At 55.6% G+C, this 16303-nt stretch overlaps 4 protein-coding genes across 4 annotated transcripts; 2 read left to right on the forward strand and 2 right to left on the reverse strand.

The window, feature by feature from the left end:
• Positions 1 to 385: 385 nt before the first annotated feature.
• Positions 386 to 2087, reverse strand: B0T15DRAFT_485860 (pyridoxal phosphate-dependent transferase; the record flags this gene model as incomplete). The annotated part of the gene is made up of 7 exons (XM_062866318.1): positions 386 to 777; positions 867 to 968; positions 1044 to 1259; positions 1331 to 1500; positions 1564 to 1636; positions 1693 to 1952; positions 2032 to 2087. The coding sequence occupies 7 exons, from the start codon at positions 2085 to 2087 to the stop codon at positions 386 to 388; spliced, it is 1269 nt and encodes a 422-aa protein (XP_062719890.1).
• A 1492-nt stretch (positions 2088 to 3579) lies between these two features.
• Positions 3580 to 6248, forward strand: B0T15DRAFT_494597 (P-loop containing nucleoside triphosphate hydrolase protein; the record flags this gene model as incomplete). The annotated part of the gene is made up of 5 exons (XM_062867020.1): positions 3580 to 3996; positions 4831 to 5031; positions 5213 to 5514; positions 5589 to 5616; positions 5679 to 6248. 5 exons carry the CDS (start codon positions 3580 to 3582, stop codon positions 6246 to 6248), a joined length of 1518 nt encoding a protein of 505 aa, XP_062719891.1.
• A 1324-nt stretch (positions 6249 to 7572) lies between these two features.
• B0T15DRAFT_436354 (ZIP zinc transporter) lies at positions 7573 to 9557 on the reverse strand (the record flags this gene model as incomplete). Its single annotated transcript, XM_062865832.1, has 8 exons — positions 7573 to 7703; positions 7813 to 7969; positions 8040 to 8287; positions 8346 to 8574; positions 8664 to 8776; positions 8840 to 8964; positions 9041 to 9169; positions 9415 to 9557. The coding sequence occupies 8 exons, from the start codon at positions 9555 to 9557 to the stop codon at positions 7573 to 7575; spliced, it is 1275 nt and encodes a 424-aa protein (XP_062719892.1).
• Positions 9558 to 12206: 2649 nt separating this feature from the next.
• B0T15DRAFT_503434 (DUF2407 C-terminal domain-containing protein) lies at positions 12207 to 16039 on the forward strand (the record flags this gene model as incomplete). Its single annotated transcript, XM_062867469.1, has 3 exons — positions 12207 to 12757; positions 12853 to 13233; positions 14727 to 16039. The coding sequence occupies exons 1-3, from the start codon at positions 12361 to 12363 to the stop codon at positions 16037 to 16039; spliced, it is 2091 nt and encodes a 696-aa protein (XP_062719893.1). The 5' UTR covers positions 12207 to 12360.
• Positions 16040 to 16303: the final 264 nt, after the last annotated feature.

Raw genomic sequence — 16303 nt, forward strand, 5'->3', positions numbered from 1 at the left:
CAGGAAAGACATCTGGATATAATATTCCCCTCGGGAGACAGTCCAGTACATACGACCATACCTGGTAGAAAGTACGGCATCCCGTCCGCTCTGCCCTCGTCAAGCTACCAAGGGCCGAATCAGTACTCAGGTCGGTGACGACTGGGGAATCCTCGGTGTTGTATGTTTTTGTTGAACTTTTGCTCCATTGCCGGTCTTGGCGGAGGTCCCCTGTCCGAGACAGCAAGTATGGGCGTCGAGCCAGACAACATGTAGATACCTGGACGCCGGGTTTGTGGCAGTGTGTGAGAGAGGCTTGTTCAGGTAGGGATTCTTTTTTTTTTTTTTTTTTTTTTTTGGCGCCCTAAGCTATGAGAGGTAAATACCCCCCTACCTCCCTCCCTCTTTACTTCAGATACCTCCTCAACCCCCTCAACCGCTCCTTGGCATCCTCGAGGACCTCATCGGGCTTACAGACCGCAAACCGCAGATAGTCCTCGGCAATATGGCAGTTCGCATCGGTGTAGAACTCGCTGGGCGGGATGGCCGCGACGCCCAACTCCTGGATCAGGAACCAGGCGAGCTTGAAGTCGCGCGGGCGCTCCGCCACGTGGGGCGGGAAGTGGTAGCCCTCCGGGATGGCGACCTTCGCCAGGTTCACCATCACAAAGTACCCGCCCTCGGGCTCCGAGTAGGGGATGCCCAGCTCGTCCCAGACGGCGTTGAAGAGGCTCATCTTGTGCTTCATGTCGGTGATGCACTGCGTCCAGAAGTTGTGGGAGTCGGCTTGCTCGAAGCCTGCGTCACAGTTAGATTTAGATTTGGGGGAAAGGAAAGAAGGAAAGACAGAAAGAAAGAAAGAAGGTTAAGGTGGGAAAGGGACGTACCGATTGCGCATGCTTCTTGCAGCGGCGAGACGGAGGAGTAGCAGATGCGGGTGTGGGCGGCCGAGACGTACTGGATCAGATGGGGAGGCCCCATTAACCAGCCTGTTGACCGACCGTTGGTCAACTTTACTATCACGGGCCGGGAATGGACAGAGTAAAGTTAGGGGGAAAACATACCGACCCGCCACCCCGTGGCGTAAAAGTTCTTGCCGGCCGAGCCCACTGTCAGAGTGATCTGCTCCACCTCCGGGGACAGCGTCGCGATGCGCGTGAAGGGCACGTAGTAGAGGCGGTCGTAGACCTCGTCGGAGAGGATGATGATCTTGTGCTTGAGGCAGAGGTCGGCGATCTTCTGGAGCTCGTCGCGGGAGTAGACCTTGCCGACGGGATTGTCTTTTCGCTCCGGTTAGTGTCAAGGGGACAGCAACTTAGTGACAAGACCAGGGGGAAGGGGGGAAGCATACGCGGCGTGTTGAGGACTAGCATCTTGGTTCGGGGGGTGATGGCCCGCTCGAGCTCGTCAAAGTCAATGGTCCATTCCCCCGCCGAAAGCGTCTTGACGGCGCCTTCTTTGGGCGGGTGCATGGGCACGTAGACGATCTTGCCGCCGGGCATCTCGATGTTGCTGATGTATCTGAGAGGAGTTAGTACTAGTAGCTAAGGTACCTTAGTTGCCGGGTGCAGAGGGTGTTCCTACTGGTCGAAAAAGGGTTCAAAGATAATGACCTCGTCCCCCGGCTCGATGAAGGCCATGAAGGCGCTCAGCATGCCTTGATACCAGTCAGCAACAGGCGCAGCGCCCGGCCAAAGTCGGGATGGTGCAAACCCTCGTTCGCCCCCGTGGTGATGGTGATCTCGGTCTCCGGGTCCAGTTTCCGTCCCCAATGCGGTGCATAGGCCTCGGAGATGGCCTTCTTCAGCCTTGGACGCCCCTTGGTGGGAGAGTACTGGTTGCACTCGACCCGGTTGAGCGCGTCCTTGGCGGCATTCAGGATGAATTCCGGCGGGTTGTAGCCGAAGAAGCCCTGGCCCATGTTGATGATGGGCTGCTTGGGCGAGGCAGCTGCGGCCTCGTTGATGATGGTCCTGGGGTGCGCGTTAGTGGGGGGGCTGGAAGGACAATATCTAGAAAAATGAAAGCAAGAAAGACGGAATGAAAGCTCACCAGACATCCTGCCGTCGCCCGGACACCCGGGCAGCGGGCTTCAGCTTCTCACTCATGGCGGGTCGGGATTGGTGTAGTCGTCTCAATGGGAACTTAAGCGCAGTAGTCAAGGGCCGCCGGAGGAGAGGCGCGAGTGCCGGGAATGACGAGTTCATGAGATTGTCGCTCGAGAGTGATTTTGTCAAAACCGAGAGCCAATCACCACTCTACATACTGGACACAGTCATATCGCGCTATTCAGATGCGGATCCCTCCTCGGGCTTCGCTTTGCAGCGGCCACTACCGGGTGTCACCGTCCGAATACCTACCAGGCAATCCGTACACAATCAGCGCCTTTCCGTCCTCGGCACGCGACTTGTCCCGGTACCTTGAGGATTGATGTGCGATGGCGCAATCCGGCCGGCGGGGGACCGGAGGGGTCCGTGCTTGGCACAGGGCAGGGGTTGCGCTTATATGCATCAATCCGAGTCCTGCTGCGATAGTTAGATATCAAGCGACTACATGCGGTTGATGTCGTCGCTCCTAGGGACTCTTAGAAGCGGTTTTCGGTTTCAGAATGGGATGTAGCTGGAGTCATAGGAGGGAAGGCATGTTATGCGCATGTTGGAAAGTCTGCAGCAGATTTGCCGACGGTTGAATGGACGCCAACCGTTCAACGCCGGCTCGACTCCTGACGGATGCATTGTTTTGATTCGAATCAAGGTGTATGTTCTACTTATTTGGTCTGATTAATTGTATCTGGTAGAGTCCCGTCAAGGCTACGACTCTACTGTGCTTGGAGCTCACCTTGCTATCGTCTATCAGAGCCCCTTCTTACACTTCACAAGGGCCACAACTGATCCAAGTTGACTGCCATTAGATTGAAATTAATGAAGTCTCTTTGACCATTGTTCACCTTGTTGCTGGCGGGTAAATAGACACGATTAACTGTCAAATTCTCCCAGTTCTCATATCGTTACAGTTATGTAGCCACTACTGTTCAGCGCACACATATATGGTTGATTCGTCCCACAGATGTTTGATTCTTCGGGTGAACTGCACAACTATGGCCTTCATTTGCCATGAATATCTCAACAAACTCTTATTCCAGATCCACCAGGCATTCTCTGCAAAGAGCTTCTTGAGCATCTCACCACTCTTATTGGCTTGTGCAAGCATGTAAACAAGGCGATAAGGGGCTGCCCTATCTGCCCCTGAACCAACCAAAACACCGCCTGTGACTATTCACAAAGCTAGAAGGCACTGCAAAATCCGAGCAAACACGCTTGGGCCATTGTAAGTGTAGTCCTTCCATCGCGTAGCACGCGCGTCAAGAGACGCGACTAATCTTCCATCCCAACCGTGACGCGACCGACTTTCTCCTGCCTTCCATTTGTGCCAGACCCATTGTGCTCTTTTTTCTCCTCCTCATCTCTCCGCCGACAATAACATCACCACCAAGTTTTCTCGCCTCGCTCAAGCTTTTTTATTTCTTTTTTTAAAAGAAAAATAAACCAAGACGACACCAGCCGGCTCCCCCCCTCCCCCTCCCCCCTCCGCAAGACGACGATGTCTGGCCGCCCCAGGCCTCCCATCCCGCTGCAGATGGCGGGCGGCCGCCCGCAGCCGGGCCATCTCCGCCGCCGCCACCACACGCGCCGTCCGCTGGCCGCCTCGCCGCCTTCCGCCTCGCCCGCCCTCGGCGCCGGTGCCGCGGGGGGCGCCGTTTTCGAATTTACCTTCGAGAGCGGCGTCACCCGCGGCACCATCGCCCCTCCCGGCTCCCCGGCCGGCTCTGTCCGCGCCGGGGTGGACAACCACCACCACCGGGAGGCGGAGGAGGAGGCATCTGATGCTGTCCCTGACCCGCCCCGCGCCCTTCCCGTTCCCCCTCCCGGTCGCCGGCCCCCGGCCCTGGGGCCACGTGCGGGTGGCCTTTATGGCCAGGCGTACGTGGTTGGGGCGGGGCGGCTGCACTACGAAGCCGTAAGTTCTACCCATTATTCTAGGGCTTTTTTTTCTTGGACCCTGTATGTTGCCCGGATGTGCACCGGTTGAGGCCACTTGGTTGCCATCACTCCTTGCAGCAGCAGCCCTGAGAGACTGCAGCGGCAGCTCGATGAGAAAAAACATCACGGCCGTAGCAGAAGGCCTTTGAAGCGCAGCTAGGTAGCTGCATGTCCTGCCGTTTCGTGCGCCTTGTCACTAGGGTGGGCCCTTTTATGTGCCCCAGAGCGCCCTCAAGGATCCAGACACATCGTTGTCCTTTGGTTGTGTGGTTGGCAATGGAAAATCCAGCCAAAGCGGCGCTACGCTCGGAAGCGTGTGTCCTTTGGAGCTGCTTGTGCGTACACACGATGCAGAGTGCGCGCTGGACCACTTCATTTCGTCCGATCCTCTGAGGTCGGACTTGCTTGTCGCCATACTCCGTGGCGGGGACAGGGGACATGAACATCGAATGCCATGACGGTCACAGTCCCCCCCTCCGCGGTACTACTGTTGTTGGAGGACTGTTCCCTGCGTTTCGGGCTGTGGAGCATGCGGATTTTTCAAGTGTATTTGGGGTGTTGAAATCTGCCTTGGGCTGCTTGGAAGGGGCATAGTATCTGTTGGCCAGATGGTGTCATGACGTTGCACGGGGGGACCATCTGAGCGCTGTTGCCACCAATACCTGTCATACTCAGACTGCCTTCAAGTGGAGTGGAGAGGCGCCGTGTGTGTTGCGCCTCCCGGGACTTGCTTCCTAACATGGACTTCTTGAAAGCGGGAGAAGAGCGAGGCACAAAGAGAGGTTACGAAGCTAATAACTGTGTCTGCTAGACCTCCCGCATGGACGACTGGATCGGCCGGTTGCAGGTGCTGTCGCTCGAGCGGCAGCAAGAGGAGGAAGAGGAAGAGCAGCAGCAGCAGGAAGTGGTTGGGGGCTCGGCTGTGGCTGCCGCTGTTATCAGCCCCGCGAGTGAGAACGCTGCCAGAAATGGCAGCAGCGAGAATGCCCGGGCCGGCGACAAGAGAAGTTCAGTAAGCTCACACCCTCTGTTATTCCTTTCCATTCATCCCTTATGTCAAAACATGTCAAAACACCGCTGCTTTGAATCCCCTGGCTATGGCTTGCCCTCCGGCCTCACCATCTCACCCTCTCACCGCTATTTGCGATTTTGGAGCAGCTCAACCAGCTAACCAACCCTGCCTCTTCCTCTAGCCGTCCGATGGCCACAACAACGCGGTTGCCGACACTGACCAGCCCGCGCCCAAGCGTAGCCGCGTGGGCAGCATATTCAGAAGGAACAGGGCCAAGGCCACGACCGCCTCGTCCCCGGTTGCCGCAACCGGCAACATGTCCGCCCCGCCCGGCGGTCCGAGTGCCATCTCCCGCGTCTTCTTCCGCGCGGGCTCGGCCGTTGCAGCCACTATCGCCTCCGGCACCGGTGCGTCTGCTGTCCCGCGCACCATCAAGGTGTGCCTGGTTGGAGATGTTGGCGCGGGCAAGACTGCTTTTTTCAAGTGAGTGATTGTGACTGGACCACACGGAACATGAAATTATGAATGTGGCGCTAACGAGTGACTCTTTTGGCCAGCCGTCTTGTCGGCAACCCTTTCACTCCGGTATGTTTGCTTTCACTTAATCTCCTGGTTCCGACATCAGACCAAAACTAACACCCTCATAGACCTCCCCCTCCCTGGCTCCGGACTTCAAGACCTTCACCGTTCACACCGAGGACGACACCCTAGTGCACGTCGAGCTCTGGGATTTCCCGGGAATCGTGGCTGGCGAGCCCCGGGGTCCTCTCCTCTCCACCTTTTTCCATGCGGCAATTATTTGTTTCAGCCTGGAAGATAAGGGGAACCTTGCCGCCCTCTCCCAGGTCTGGAAGCCCAAGCTCGACGGGTCGCTGCATGACGGCGCTCTTTTCGTGCTCGGTCTCAAGCGCGACTTACGCCCGTCCTTCCCGACCCTCGACCTCCCCTTTCTGCCCGCGAAAGAGCCAGTGAGTCAGGCACTCGCCGTGGAGTCCGCCCGGGCGATCCACGCCAACGGCTACGGCGAATGCTCCGCCATGGCCGACGACAACGTCCAGGAGGCTTTCAACGGCATGATCAACGAGGTGATCAACGGTCTCACCGCACACGAGAGGGATATGAGCAGGAGCCGAAGGCGTGGACGCGCAAGGGCGGCGTTTGAGCGCTGTCTTGCCAACTGCGCGCTGAGTCGGTTCGTGCGGGGAGAGCGGAACTGAATACTACGGTACCAGTGCCGCCCGGCTATGTCACGCAGCCTTTGAGAAAAGAAACAGACTAGGGCGCCTAACTTATCACCATCCTTCATCCCGGGGTGATCAAAGACCGGGGAATATCACGATTCAAGACCAACCGTCGCGGAAAAAAAAGGCTGAAAATATCAACTGTGCTCACCCTCTAAGGGATCGCGGCGTTCTACGAGATTATGATCCTCCATTTAAGAGGCTGAGATTGCAAAGCTGAAGAAGGCTATACCTTACCGCCGACTTTCTCAAGATTCAAAGGGTCAAGAATGACGACGAGATAAACTACAAACCCGCCCCCCCCCATCCCCCCAGTCTTCGACTCTCGATATGCTAGTTTCTCGAATTTCCCATCTCCTTTAGGTCCACTGGTTCTTCCTGCATGCGACAACTTCGGCAAGCTATCTCCTCGCACGACATCAATCACGAAGTGAATGTCACAGATTGAGGGCGTCACGTACCGAATCCCCCGGGCTTTCTCTCACACGTGGCAAAAAGATCACAACGTTCAGCCATAAGATCTCAATCATTCATGAGGACGATGCTTAACCTTCAGGAAGTCGCGATGTCATGAGCTTATAAGAACTGCTCATCCAGCAAGGAGGATTGGGGGTAACCACAACAGTAACCTGCCATGTCGGATTTCTCGCAAATTCCTTTTCATTTTGCAAAGCACTGCGCCCCTCTATCCCGCGGCGCAGAGATAATGATTGCAGTCTGATTTCAATCTCAGGCCACCTCGCTCTACCGGTCCCCTCTCCTCCTTGGACAAGAGTAGATGCATTCACACTGGTTTCACTGATATTGGACGATGGGAGAGTACCAGGTATGCATGGAAGGGCATTCAATGATACCCCGGGGGTCGCATTGCATTGTCATGGAGGCGTTGGGACTTTTGCTTGCTTCAGGACTCGTGTGAGGTGTTATTAGGTCCAAGGGTTTCATCATGCAAGGAAGGCTCTCGTGCACATTTCGTTTGCTTCTAGTTAATGATGTTTTTACGGAATTGAGAATTGTCCTTGATTGCTGGACGTCACCAGTGGCCAGATTCCGTTAAGGAGCCTACGTGATCGACGGTGGAAGGACGTCCTGGTGTCTAGTACTCTAGACTCTATCTAAACCTTCCTTTGCTAAGCATATAGCGAAACCGCAGAAGACATCCAAGTCTACGTGATGGTCAGGGCCGAGGTATTTAGAGACTGATGACGAGCCAAGATACCTTACATACCATACCTTACCTTCGATGTCTGCAACTCGGGATCTATACGGGCAACTACCACAGTAGTCTTTACGTATCCCTTCAAGCCCATTTCCCCAAGAAACTCATCAACGCCATCCCCGCCACGAGGCCAAATCCAGCCAGCCAGGTCACAACCGCGCCCGCCTCGACGAGCTCGCCATCATACATCCAGTCGCGCGCCCACATTTCCACTGTGTTAAAAGAGTAAGTAGGTACTCACGGTCAGTCCCCATATCTCGTAGGGAAAATTCACACAAAGGTGTGGTTGGTGACAAAAACAAAAATGTAAAATGACATCACCTATTCCCACCCAGACGAGGATGCCGGCGGACAGCGCATCCAACGTGCCCAGCGCGATCAGCGTCGACGGGTCATTCCTGTTGAACCGGTGCAGCACGCCGATGCCGATGGCCATGCCGACAGGCGTGACCAGCGCGAAGGCCAGCGCCATCATCATCTTGCCGCCGGTTGACAGCGACTTGCCCGCATATTCAAGTGGGAGTGGCAGTCTCGTCATTCTCCGTAACACGCGCTGTCGTCGTCGTCGGTTCGTCTGTTGCTTTCAGAATACTGAATCTTCCCGAACTGTCACTGTTGATGTTGATTTCGGATGACGGAGTGAGATGATGATGATGCCCGTGGCGCGGCATCGCTCGACCGATGGAGGCAATTCGGCTCCCCAGGGCGATGCCTTCGAACATCTGGTAGAAAATGATCACGATGGAGAGCGTGATGAAGAACGAGTCCCCCGCCACTACCAGGGCGAGGCCAATCACTGCAAATCCTTTTGTGTGAGTTCACTTCGCAGGGGCCGGAAAGCAGAGAGTACTTACGCAGGGAGTGGAAGATGATGCCTGCCTCGAGCACCATGACGGTCACGAAATCGCCGTTGTAGCTCGCGCCGGGCCCCCATGTGGTCGCTGCCATCTTCGACAGGCGATGGCTTACGTAGTCGACGGCGAAGGAGAGGAAGATGCCGGCCATCACAATCGCTGCCGTGATGCCCTCGTACTCGAGTGAGAGGCATTCGTTCGTGAACATGAGGTATGAGTGCGTGAACAACTAGTTGGCGGGTGAGGGTTTATTAGCACTCGGAAACAGGGGCCAACATTGGATATCATGTTGTCAGATTGACGGGAGACGACACTAACATGCACAAACGCGGTGGATATGATTACGCCGGTACCAAACTGCTTCAGGGCGACGAAGATGATGCCGAAACGGGCCGGCAGTAAGGGATCCAGAACAATGGGGATGACGACACCTGTTATCGACCTGTAAGTCTCATCTGCTGAAGCTGCTGTGCTGGGTTTTTTGACGCACTTACCGACGAAGCTCGTAACCAATATGGCAAATAGTAGGCCAATTCTCACGGGGATATTGTAGTCTCGGTCCGTGCGAGAACACGAGCGCTTGGATTCATGTGAGTCGGATCCGCCTCCAACGCAGTGTCTGTAGCAGGATTAGGTTATTAATGTTCGGGTTCGCATAGCTGCACATATGCCGGGCTATATCGTTAACGACTTACTCGACACCAGCATGGAAGTGGCAATGACGTTCATCGGGCTTGTCCTCCGTAGTCGGGGCGGGCGTGGCTGAGCCCTCTGTCCCGTCGACAAGAACTTCGACATCTTCCCCGTCTGGGCCAATGCAGTATCTTTTAAACAAATAATACCGTCAGCTCCTGTCCTTTTGCTATTTCAATCGCTTAACAGGACAAGAACCAACATATGTGTCCGCGCCGTGGTGATGACAGCCCGTGTAATCTGGAGCCGGGCTTGATGTGCCGGTCACGACGACTTGATACTCCGCCGTGCCAGCCACGCAGTACCCGGACGACGGACGCGGCCAGCTCCACGCTGAAGAGAACCCTTTTAACGTTCCGAGCTGGGGAACACCCACACCGAGGAACCATGCATGTGGCATTCCGAGACCGCGGTAAAACTTGGGTCCGCCGCGGCTGTGACCGGTACCTTCGTCGGGCTCGCCTGACGCACGACCTGGTACTGGGACCTGTGGACGCCAAAGGCCGACACCGAGAGCATCATGGAGAGGCAGAAGACTGCCGGGCAGAGGTAGTTGCGTCTGCTGAAGAGCCCCATGGCGGTGGACAGTTCGGATGGTGAAATTTAACAAATTGGTGGACAAGCCGCTGGCTGATTACCTAGACGGATGGTTTTCGAAGGGGACGGCCAGGAATATCAAAACCAACCATATATTCTTTTCCTTCCCGGATTGTCTTAATTTTAAAGGATCATCTGCCAGCAATTCTAAACCTACGAGTCTACGACCATCAAGGTTTTCCATCAAGGTTCAAAGGCAGGTCCCTCCATTGCTGTACACGGTGTAGGGAGAGCCGAAAAGGTTCACCTATCCTGGCCCACGCAACGTTTTGGGGCGAGCATTTTCTATGTAGGTATGTACGAGGTATGATTTGGGTGGGGTGTACGCTGCGCCAGCTCTGAGTCGCTGGAGGCAATTGAAAGTTCCCCAAAACCAAAGACTCAAGGTAGGGAGGTAAGGTAAGGTACCTTAAGGTAGGAGGTGATTTGTCGAAGAAACATCAAAGCTTGACCGAGCTCGATGCCTTCCATTTACATTGCCAAAAGAAAATGCCGTCTGTTGGTTGGCCATGGCCATCAAGGTACTGGGAGCCTCCCTGCACTACTAGTAGGTAAGGTACTACCTTCCTCCTTTGAGGGAGCATTGTCTCGGCGCTGCGAAAGGCCAAGCACTTGTGCCGCAAAATAAGCACTCGGGAGTCCGAGATCACACCTCGTAACAAAGTGCAGTGCTATTTGACAATAACCGCCCCTGCTCAGAGTTAGCCCAAGGTAATAACTCGAAGTACCTAAGGTATGTACGCAAGGTATGTACCTCCATTATCTTACCTTTTCCCGTGAGCTACAGTCTTGGTGAAGAACATACTTTGGGTAAGTACTCATGAATCATGATACATCAGTCAGGAACAACAGCATTTTATTCTTGATTTTTTCCACCATCGGGGGCATCATGCATGCACGTGAGCAGCCATGGGAGAGCGGCAGAAAGTAAGAGGGTGAGACACCGTGTCAAATAACGGTTCCTGTTGCAAAGACATTCCTAGAGTCCGAGACACTGTCACCGCGTTGCCTGGGGGGACGCATTCATTCACAGAAAGTGTCTGTCTCTCAGTCCGGTGAAGGCAAAAAGACTCATGTTTGATTTATGTGCCAAACGAGAGGGGCCAGTGGAAAGCAGACGTGTTACAAAAAAAGAGTGTGCCATGAAATCCTGTCTTCCAGCGGCATTCCCTTCGTTGTTTCTGTTCTTCCCATTCTTCACAACAGCAGCAGTCCCAACCAAGCCCTTGAGAGTATTCCTGACCCCCCCTCGGGGCAGTGAGAATTCCTCCGAGTACTGGCAGCCTATTAGCTTCTTAGTCAGTCACAGAATCAACCCCCTCAGTACCTTCCCAGACAAAAGAGAGGAAAAAAACGTACTCTAGGGAATATTCCTTTAGCGAGAAGCGTCATCGCAGTGCCACTTGGTGGTTCCGTCGGGGCACTTCCCACCGTGGGAGTGGCAGACGTTGTTGTTGGGGCGGACGGTGCCGCAGCAGAACTCGCAGGCGCCCACGGGGGCGCCGCAGTTGGACGGCGGCACGCAGACTCGGGTGATGAGGTATTCGCCTTCCTTGACCAGGTTGGAGGTCATGGGGCTGGCCAGGGCGTGGAGGGCGAACGGCAGGGCGATGAGGAACTTGAGGGAGACCATGTTGGGCGGTCGGGTGTTTGTGTGTGTTGCGCGATTTGGAAAAGATAGGTAGGTGGAAGATGTTCGAGAGAGAGGATCTGGCAGATCTCTGTCTGTGTGGCTTTGGTTGCAAACTGAGGTAGGTGGTTTGTTTACAGAGGAGATGGGTTGATGCCGTTTGGGATTTTCTCGAGGCTTTATACTTCTTGCTTCCAGCGGCTTATTACCATGACATTCATGATGACACTCACTCATTACCAAACGAATATCTGCAGTAGCAGTTTCCTTCGTGACCACCGATCTGAGGTGGTGGTGAACTGCATGTGAGGTCTGCTCCTTCCGCAACCTAGAACGAGCCATTAAGGTTCGGACGGTCGACGATGAGAACTGAGTGGTTAGGCAGACGTCCATGATTCCCATCACAGTGCCATCGCGTAGAGCTGAAGACGCCCTTTCCCACGCGCCAAGACGGCGAGTTAGACGGTTTTTGAAGACATCTGTGAGCCCACCATCTCACATGCATTTTGGCAACGGGTCTCGATCCCGTGATACCTGCCACAAAACTTGGAAGGCCGGAGTAGCACCACCCTCAGCAGACGTGCTGACCGAGTACCAGGAACTATCCACAAGCTCGCATCTACAATGGCCTTCTGTAAGTCGTGCCAATCAGCATCGGAGCCAAGGCATGCAGTGGCAGCCCGAATCGTTAGTACGGGCCGTAGAGGTTCTCAGGCACAAGGACCGGAAACGCAGAGCTACCAAAAGGACAGAGCTCACCGTCATGTGTGAATCATGATTGGCTCCGAGACAGCGAGGAAGCTGAAGGAACGATGGTACGAGGGCTGGAGGCGACCGGAACAGGAAGGCGGGAGAGCAGACTCGGCCATCAAGGTGCACCGTTACAGTGAATACAGTCAACAAACAGCTTGGCCACGCCGATCAATAAGAGGTCGGCCGCATGTGAGAGAAAATCATACATGTGCGACTCGCCGAGCTTATTAGCAGTGCAGCTGGATCTCATCAACCTTCTCCAAGCACACGAACAGTTGACAAGACCAGCCCCAGACTCCAAGCTGCAGGGAGGGACACTAGCCTACCTAACAATAAGCCAAGATGCGTGCCACGTTGCTCACGGGGAGCGCAGGCTTGCTGTTCAAGCTCGCCGCGGCCCAATGCAAGACTGTCACCACGACGCAGGTGGGCATCGCCACGACGGTGTCGGACCTGTCCGCCTTCCAGAGCTCCATGGACGCCAAGTACTCCAAAACGGGCGGCGACATCACCAACACCGTCTTCATCCACACGTCGGTCTACACCTACCCGGGAGGCAGCTTCACGGGCTACGGCATCTACGAGTCCGACGCCCTGGCATCCGAGGGCTTCAACTTTGTGACCCAGACCGTCACGGAAACGTCGTGCGAGCCCACCGAGCCGCCCGAGACCGACGAGCCGTCCGAGACGCTGCCGCCCTCGCCGACGGGGTCCATCTGCAGCCCGCACGGAGATCACTGTAAGTGGAAAGAGAAATTTCCCATTTCATCCAACCCACCCCACAGACCTCCATTAGAGTCTAGGCTAAATAACCTGGTTTCTCCGCCGCAAAAGGGCATTGCCACCCCTCGCCCACCGGCACCGGCACCACCGCTGCTGAAACCTCCTCCTCCTCCTCATCCGACCCGGATGACGACGACGACGACGAACCCCCGGCCTCCACCGCGACCTGCACGCCGCACCACGATCACTGGCACTGCCCGCCCGGCGTGCCGTCCCCAACCTACGCGCCCTCGGCCGCGCCGTCTCCTTCGACCCTGACGCGGGCACCGGCCACCACCACCGCGGCAACAAACGGGTCCTCGTCGCCATCATCCACGTCGGGTGGTGATGCCCCGGCGGACTCGGCTGTGTCGACGGCTGGCGCCGCGAGCAAGCCCCACGCCCAGTCTGTTGCGCTGTCGGTGGTCCTCGGTTTGGGGATTTTCGTCTATGGTTTGCTGTGAAAAGAACTTTTTGTCTTGAGTTTCATGTCTGAGTGGGAGGATGAGTTTTGAGATCGAGAGATGCTGTATCTATTTGAAAGCTTTTTGACTGTGGAGGACTCCTGCCGGTGGCTTTTGGGGGAATTAATGTCATTTAAAAAAGAACTGCTGTTGAGGCTCACGGGGATGTACAGTACCCGGACATGGGCGCATACCTTAATTAGGTGCCTACAGTTGCTTGCTGGAGATGTACTTGTACAGAAGCACCAAGATGTATTGTACTGTTCTCGGCTCTCCGAAGCACAGCAATGAAAGCTCCATCTCTTGCTGCATAGGACCATTGTGGATCGTCATCGACGACAACCTCCGTTATGGCAAGGTGCGCAGTGTGTTGTAGCCCTCCAGGTTTGTTATATTGACTAATCATTCTTATCATCCGCAACGCATCATCTGCAACGCAAGAGGAGTAAGATTGAGGCGCCGCGAGTTGTATGGATTGCTCTCCTGAGCTAGACTTGGCCTCTTTCTGCTTCCTATTGAAAAAGGGAGGCCCAATCTTAGGCACACTTAGAAGTTAGGCGGCTACGATGGTCCACTGCTAGTAGGAATGGTCTTTTGAGTTGGCAGCCACCTGTGTTTGTGATTAGCCCCCAGTCCTCCAGCGGACAAGCTGGCAGGTACTACTAGGTTTACGCAACCGCTGGTAGGACCCGAGAGTTGGATAATGGGCTCATAGTGAGCCGGGACTTTCAGTTCGCAGTCATGACGGGCCTAGATCTACTAGGGTATCTTGGACCTCTTCCAGCCTTTCAAATTTCTAGCTGTCTTATTTCTCCGATACAAATTGAATTGATTGATGCCCGCTCCAAAAAGCGAATAACAATGTTGATAGGTCATATATCAGTAGTAGAAGACTTTGGAAAGTTTGGGGTGTATGACGAATCTCTACCTTTGTGAATGGTTCATGGCCTCATATGGTAACTCACCACTAAATACCTTAGCCACGGACTCGTTCTGCCTTAAATGCATACCTAACTGAACTCGCGTTTGTTTGGCCTCTTGCGTATCTCAACCTGGTGTCCAATGCCCTGATCTGGCGTCCTCTTTCATCTCGGAATATCTCGCAGATTCATTGGGACCTGCCTATTCCACTACTACCCCGTATATTGCATCAACGGAAGAATGACGTTCGTGCTGAACCTCGAAAGATGCATGCCAAGACCGCTAAGCACTGACAGTCTGACACAAGCGGGAAAAGAATTGGAGAAGCTCCACGTCAGGGTCTTGGCGCAACTCCCATCTGATCTGTCGTCGATCATGCAACCTAGTGTATGTAAACTCCCGGCTATCATCCTAACTTCCGGTTGAGCTGCTCTTGGTCGGTGAGCTCATCTGAGTCGCAAACCAACCCTCCTCTGAGCCGGACCCGTGGTATAGGGCAATACAGTCTTGCAAATGTGCGCATTTTGCTGCCATAGCTGACCCCTACTGGCCATAAATCAGGCGGTGTGTTTTCAGAGATACTCGCCGTCATGAGCAGCTCTCGTAGGAACAATGGCGGTAGTGGCAGCGGCAGCGGCAGCGGCAGCGGGAACTCCTCGTCCGCTTCCTCTCCGACCAGGCCTCCGCGAGAAAGGCATCATCTCATACCGCGGAGCCCATCTGCGCTGCTCTTCCCGCCCGCGCCGCCTCCGCTCCATATCACCATCCGCTTCAGCACCGCGCTCCCCGACGTAGAACTCGATATCCCCTCGCCACAGCAGACCACCGTCGTTGCGCTCAAACACCTCATACGCGGCCGCCTGGCAGCCGACGCCGGATCTCAAGCGGATAGCGATGAGCCCTCCACACAGCCCACTCCCGCAGCGCAGGCCTCGCGCGCCCGCCTGCGCTTCATCCACAACGGCCGCATCCTCCCGGACGCCTCGGCCCTCAGCGCAGTCCTTAAAGCGCCCCCACCCCCGCCGCTTTCCCACCAACACAACGACCCGAAGGGCAAATCACCCGCCGGCGTGCGCCCTCGCCAGCAACAGCGCGTCTTCATAAACTGCAGCATAGGCGACGAGCTCTCCACCACCGACCTCGAAGCCGAAGCCACCGCAGCCTCCGCTCCTCCTCCTCTAACGACCTTAACCCCCACCTCCCCGTTACCCTCCCCTTCCCCATCGCGCTCCCCTGGCCCCCGTCCTCCTCATCCTCTAATAACCACCAACCTCCCACCCCCAGAAACCAACACCACCACCACCAACAACAACAACAATGACGACGACGCCCTGGCCCAGGGAGGAGGAGCAGCAGCAGCCCAGACGGAAAGGCAACCGCTAGGCTTCGACCGACTCCAGCAAGCCGGCCTGACAGCGGCCGAGATCTCGACGCTGCGCTCCCACTTCCGTGCCATCCACACGGCCCGCTTCACGCCCGACACCATGCCCAGCCCGGACACGCTGCGCGCTATGGAGGACGCCTGGCTCGACAACAGCGGCCAGTCGTCGCATGTGCCTCTTACTACTACTATTCCTACTACTGCACATGGCTACAACAACGCGAGCACCGGCGATGTCGATGTCGTCGTCGGGGACGGTGATCAGGGCGGCGGCGGCGGGGAGGGGGCGATGGACGACGCGTTCGGGCTGAGTGCCGTCGCGGGCCCGTTGATCCAGGGGATGCTGATCGGGTTTGTGTTCCCCCTCGGGGTGATTGGGTGGTTGGGCAAGGAAGACGGCGTGTGGTCGCGGAGGATGCAGGTGTTTGTGGTGTTCGGGGTGTTGTTGAGCGTTTCGGTCGGGTTGGTTAGGGGGTTGACCGGGGAAGGGTGAAATTTACCTTGGGTCGATCTTTAAGAAAGGGGCTAAAAAAGGAAGGGGTTTAGTGTAAACAGAGGATGTTGGATGGTCGACGGGATTATGATCGGGGGAGTTTTGCGAGCGAAGAGGAGGTCAACCCTGGATGCTGGGCAATCCTCCCCTTTGTGTACGAGGAGAGACGGAAAGAGGCATTGGGAAGTTGTTAGACAGGTGTACGGCGTTTGTGTTATGCAGATACCCCAGACCGCAAGAGAACTAATACTGTAATGCGAAGAA

The sequence above is a fragment of the Chaetomium strumarium genome (genome assembly GCF_033439665.1).
Source record: "Chaetomium strumarium strain CBS 333.67 chromosome Unknown B0T15scaffold_5, whole genome shotgun sequence".
In the NCBI taxonomy this organism is placed as follows: domain Eukaryota; kingdom Fungi; phylum Ascomycota; class Sordariomycetes; order Sordariales; family Chaetomiaceae; genus Chaetomium; species Chaetomium strumarium.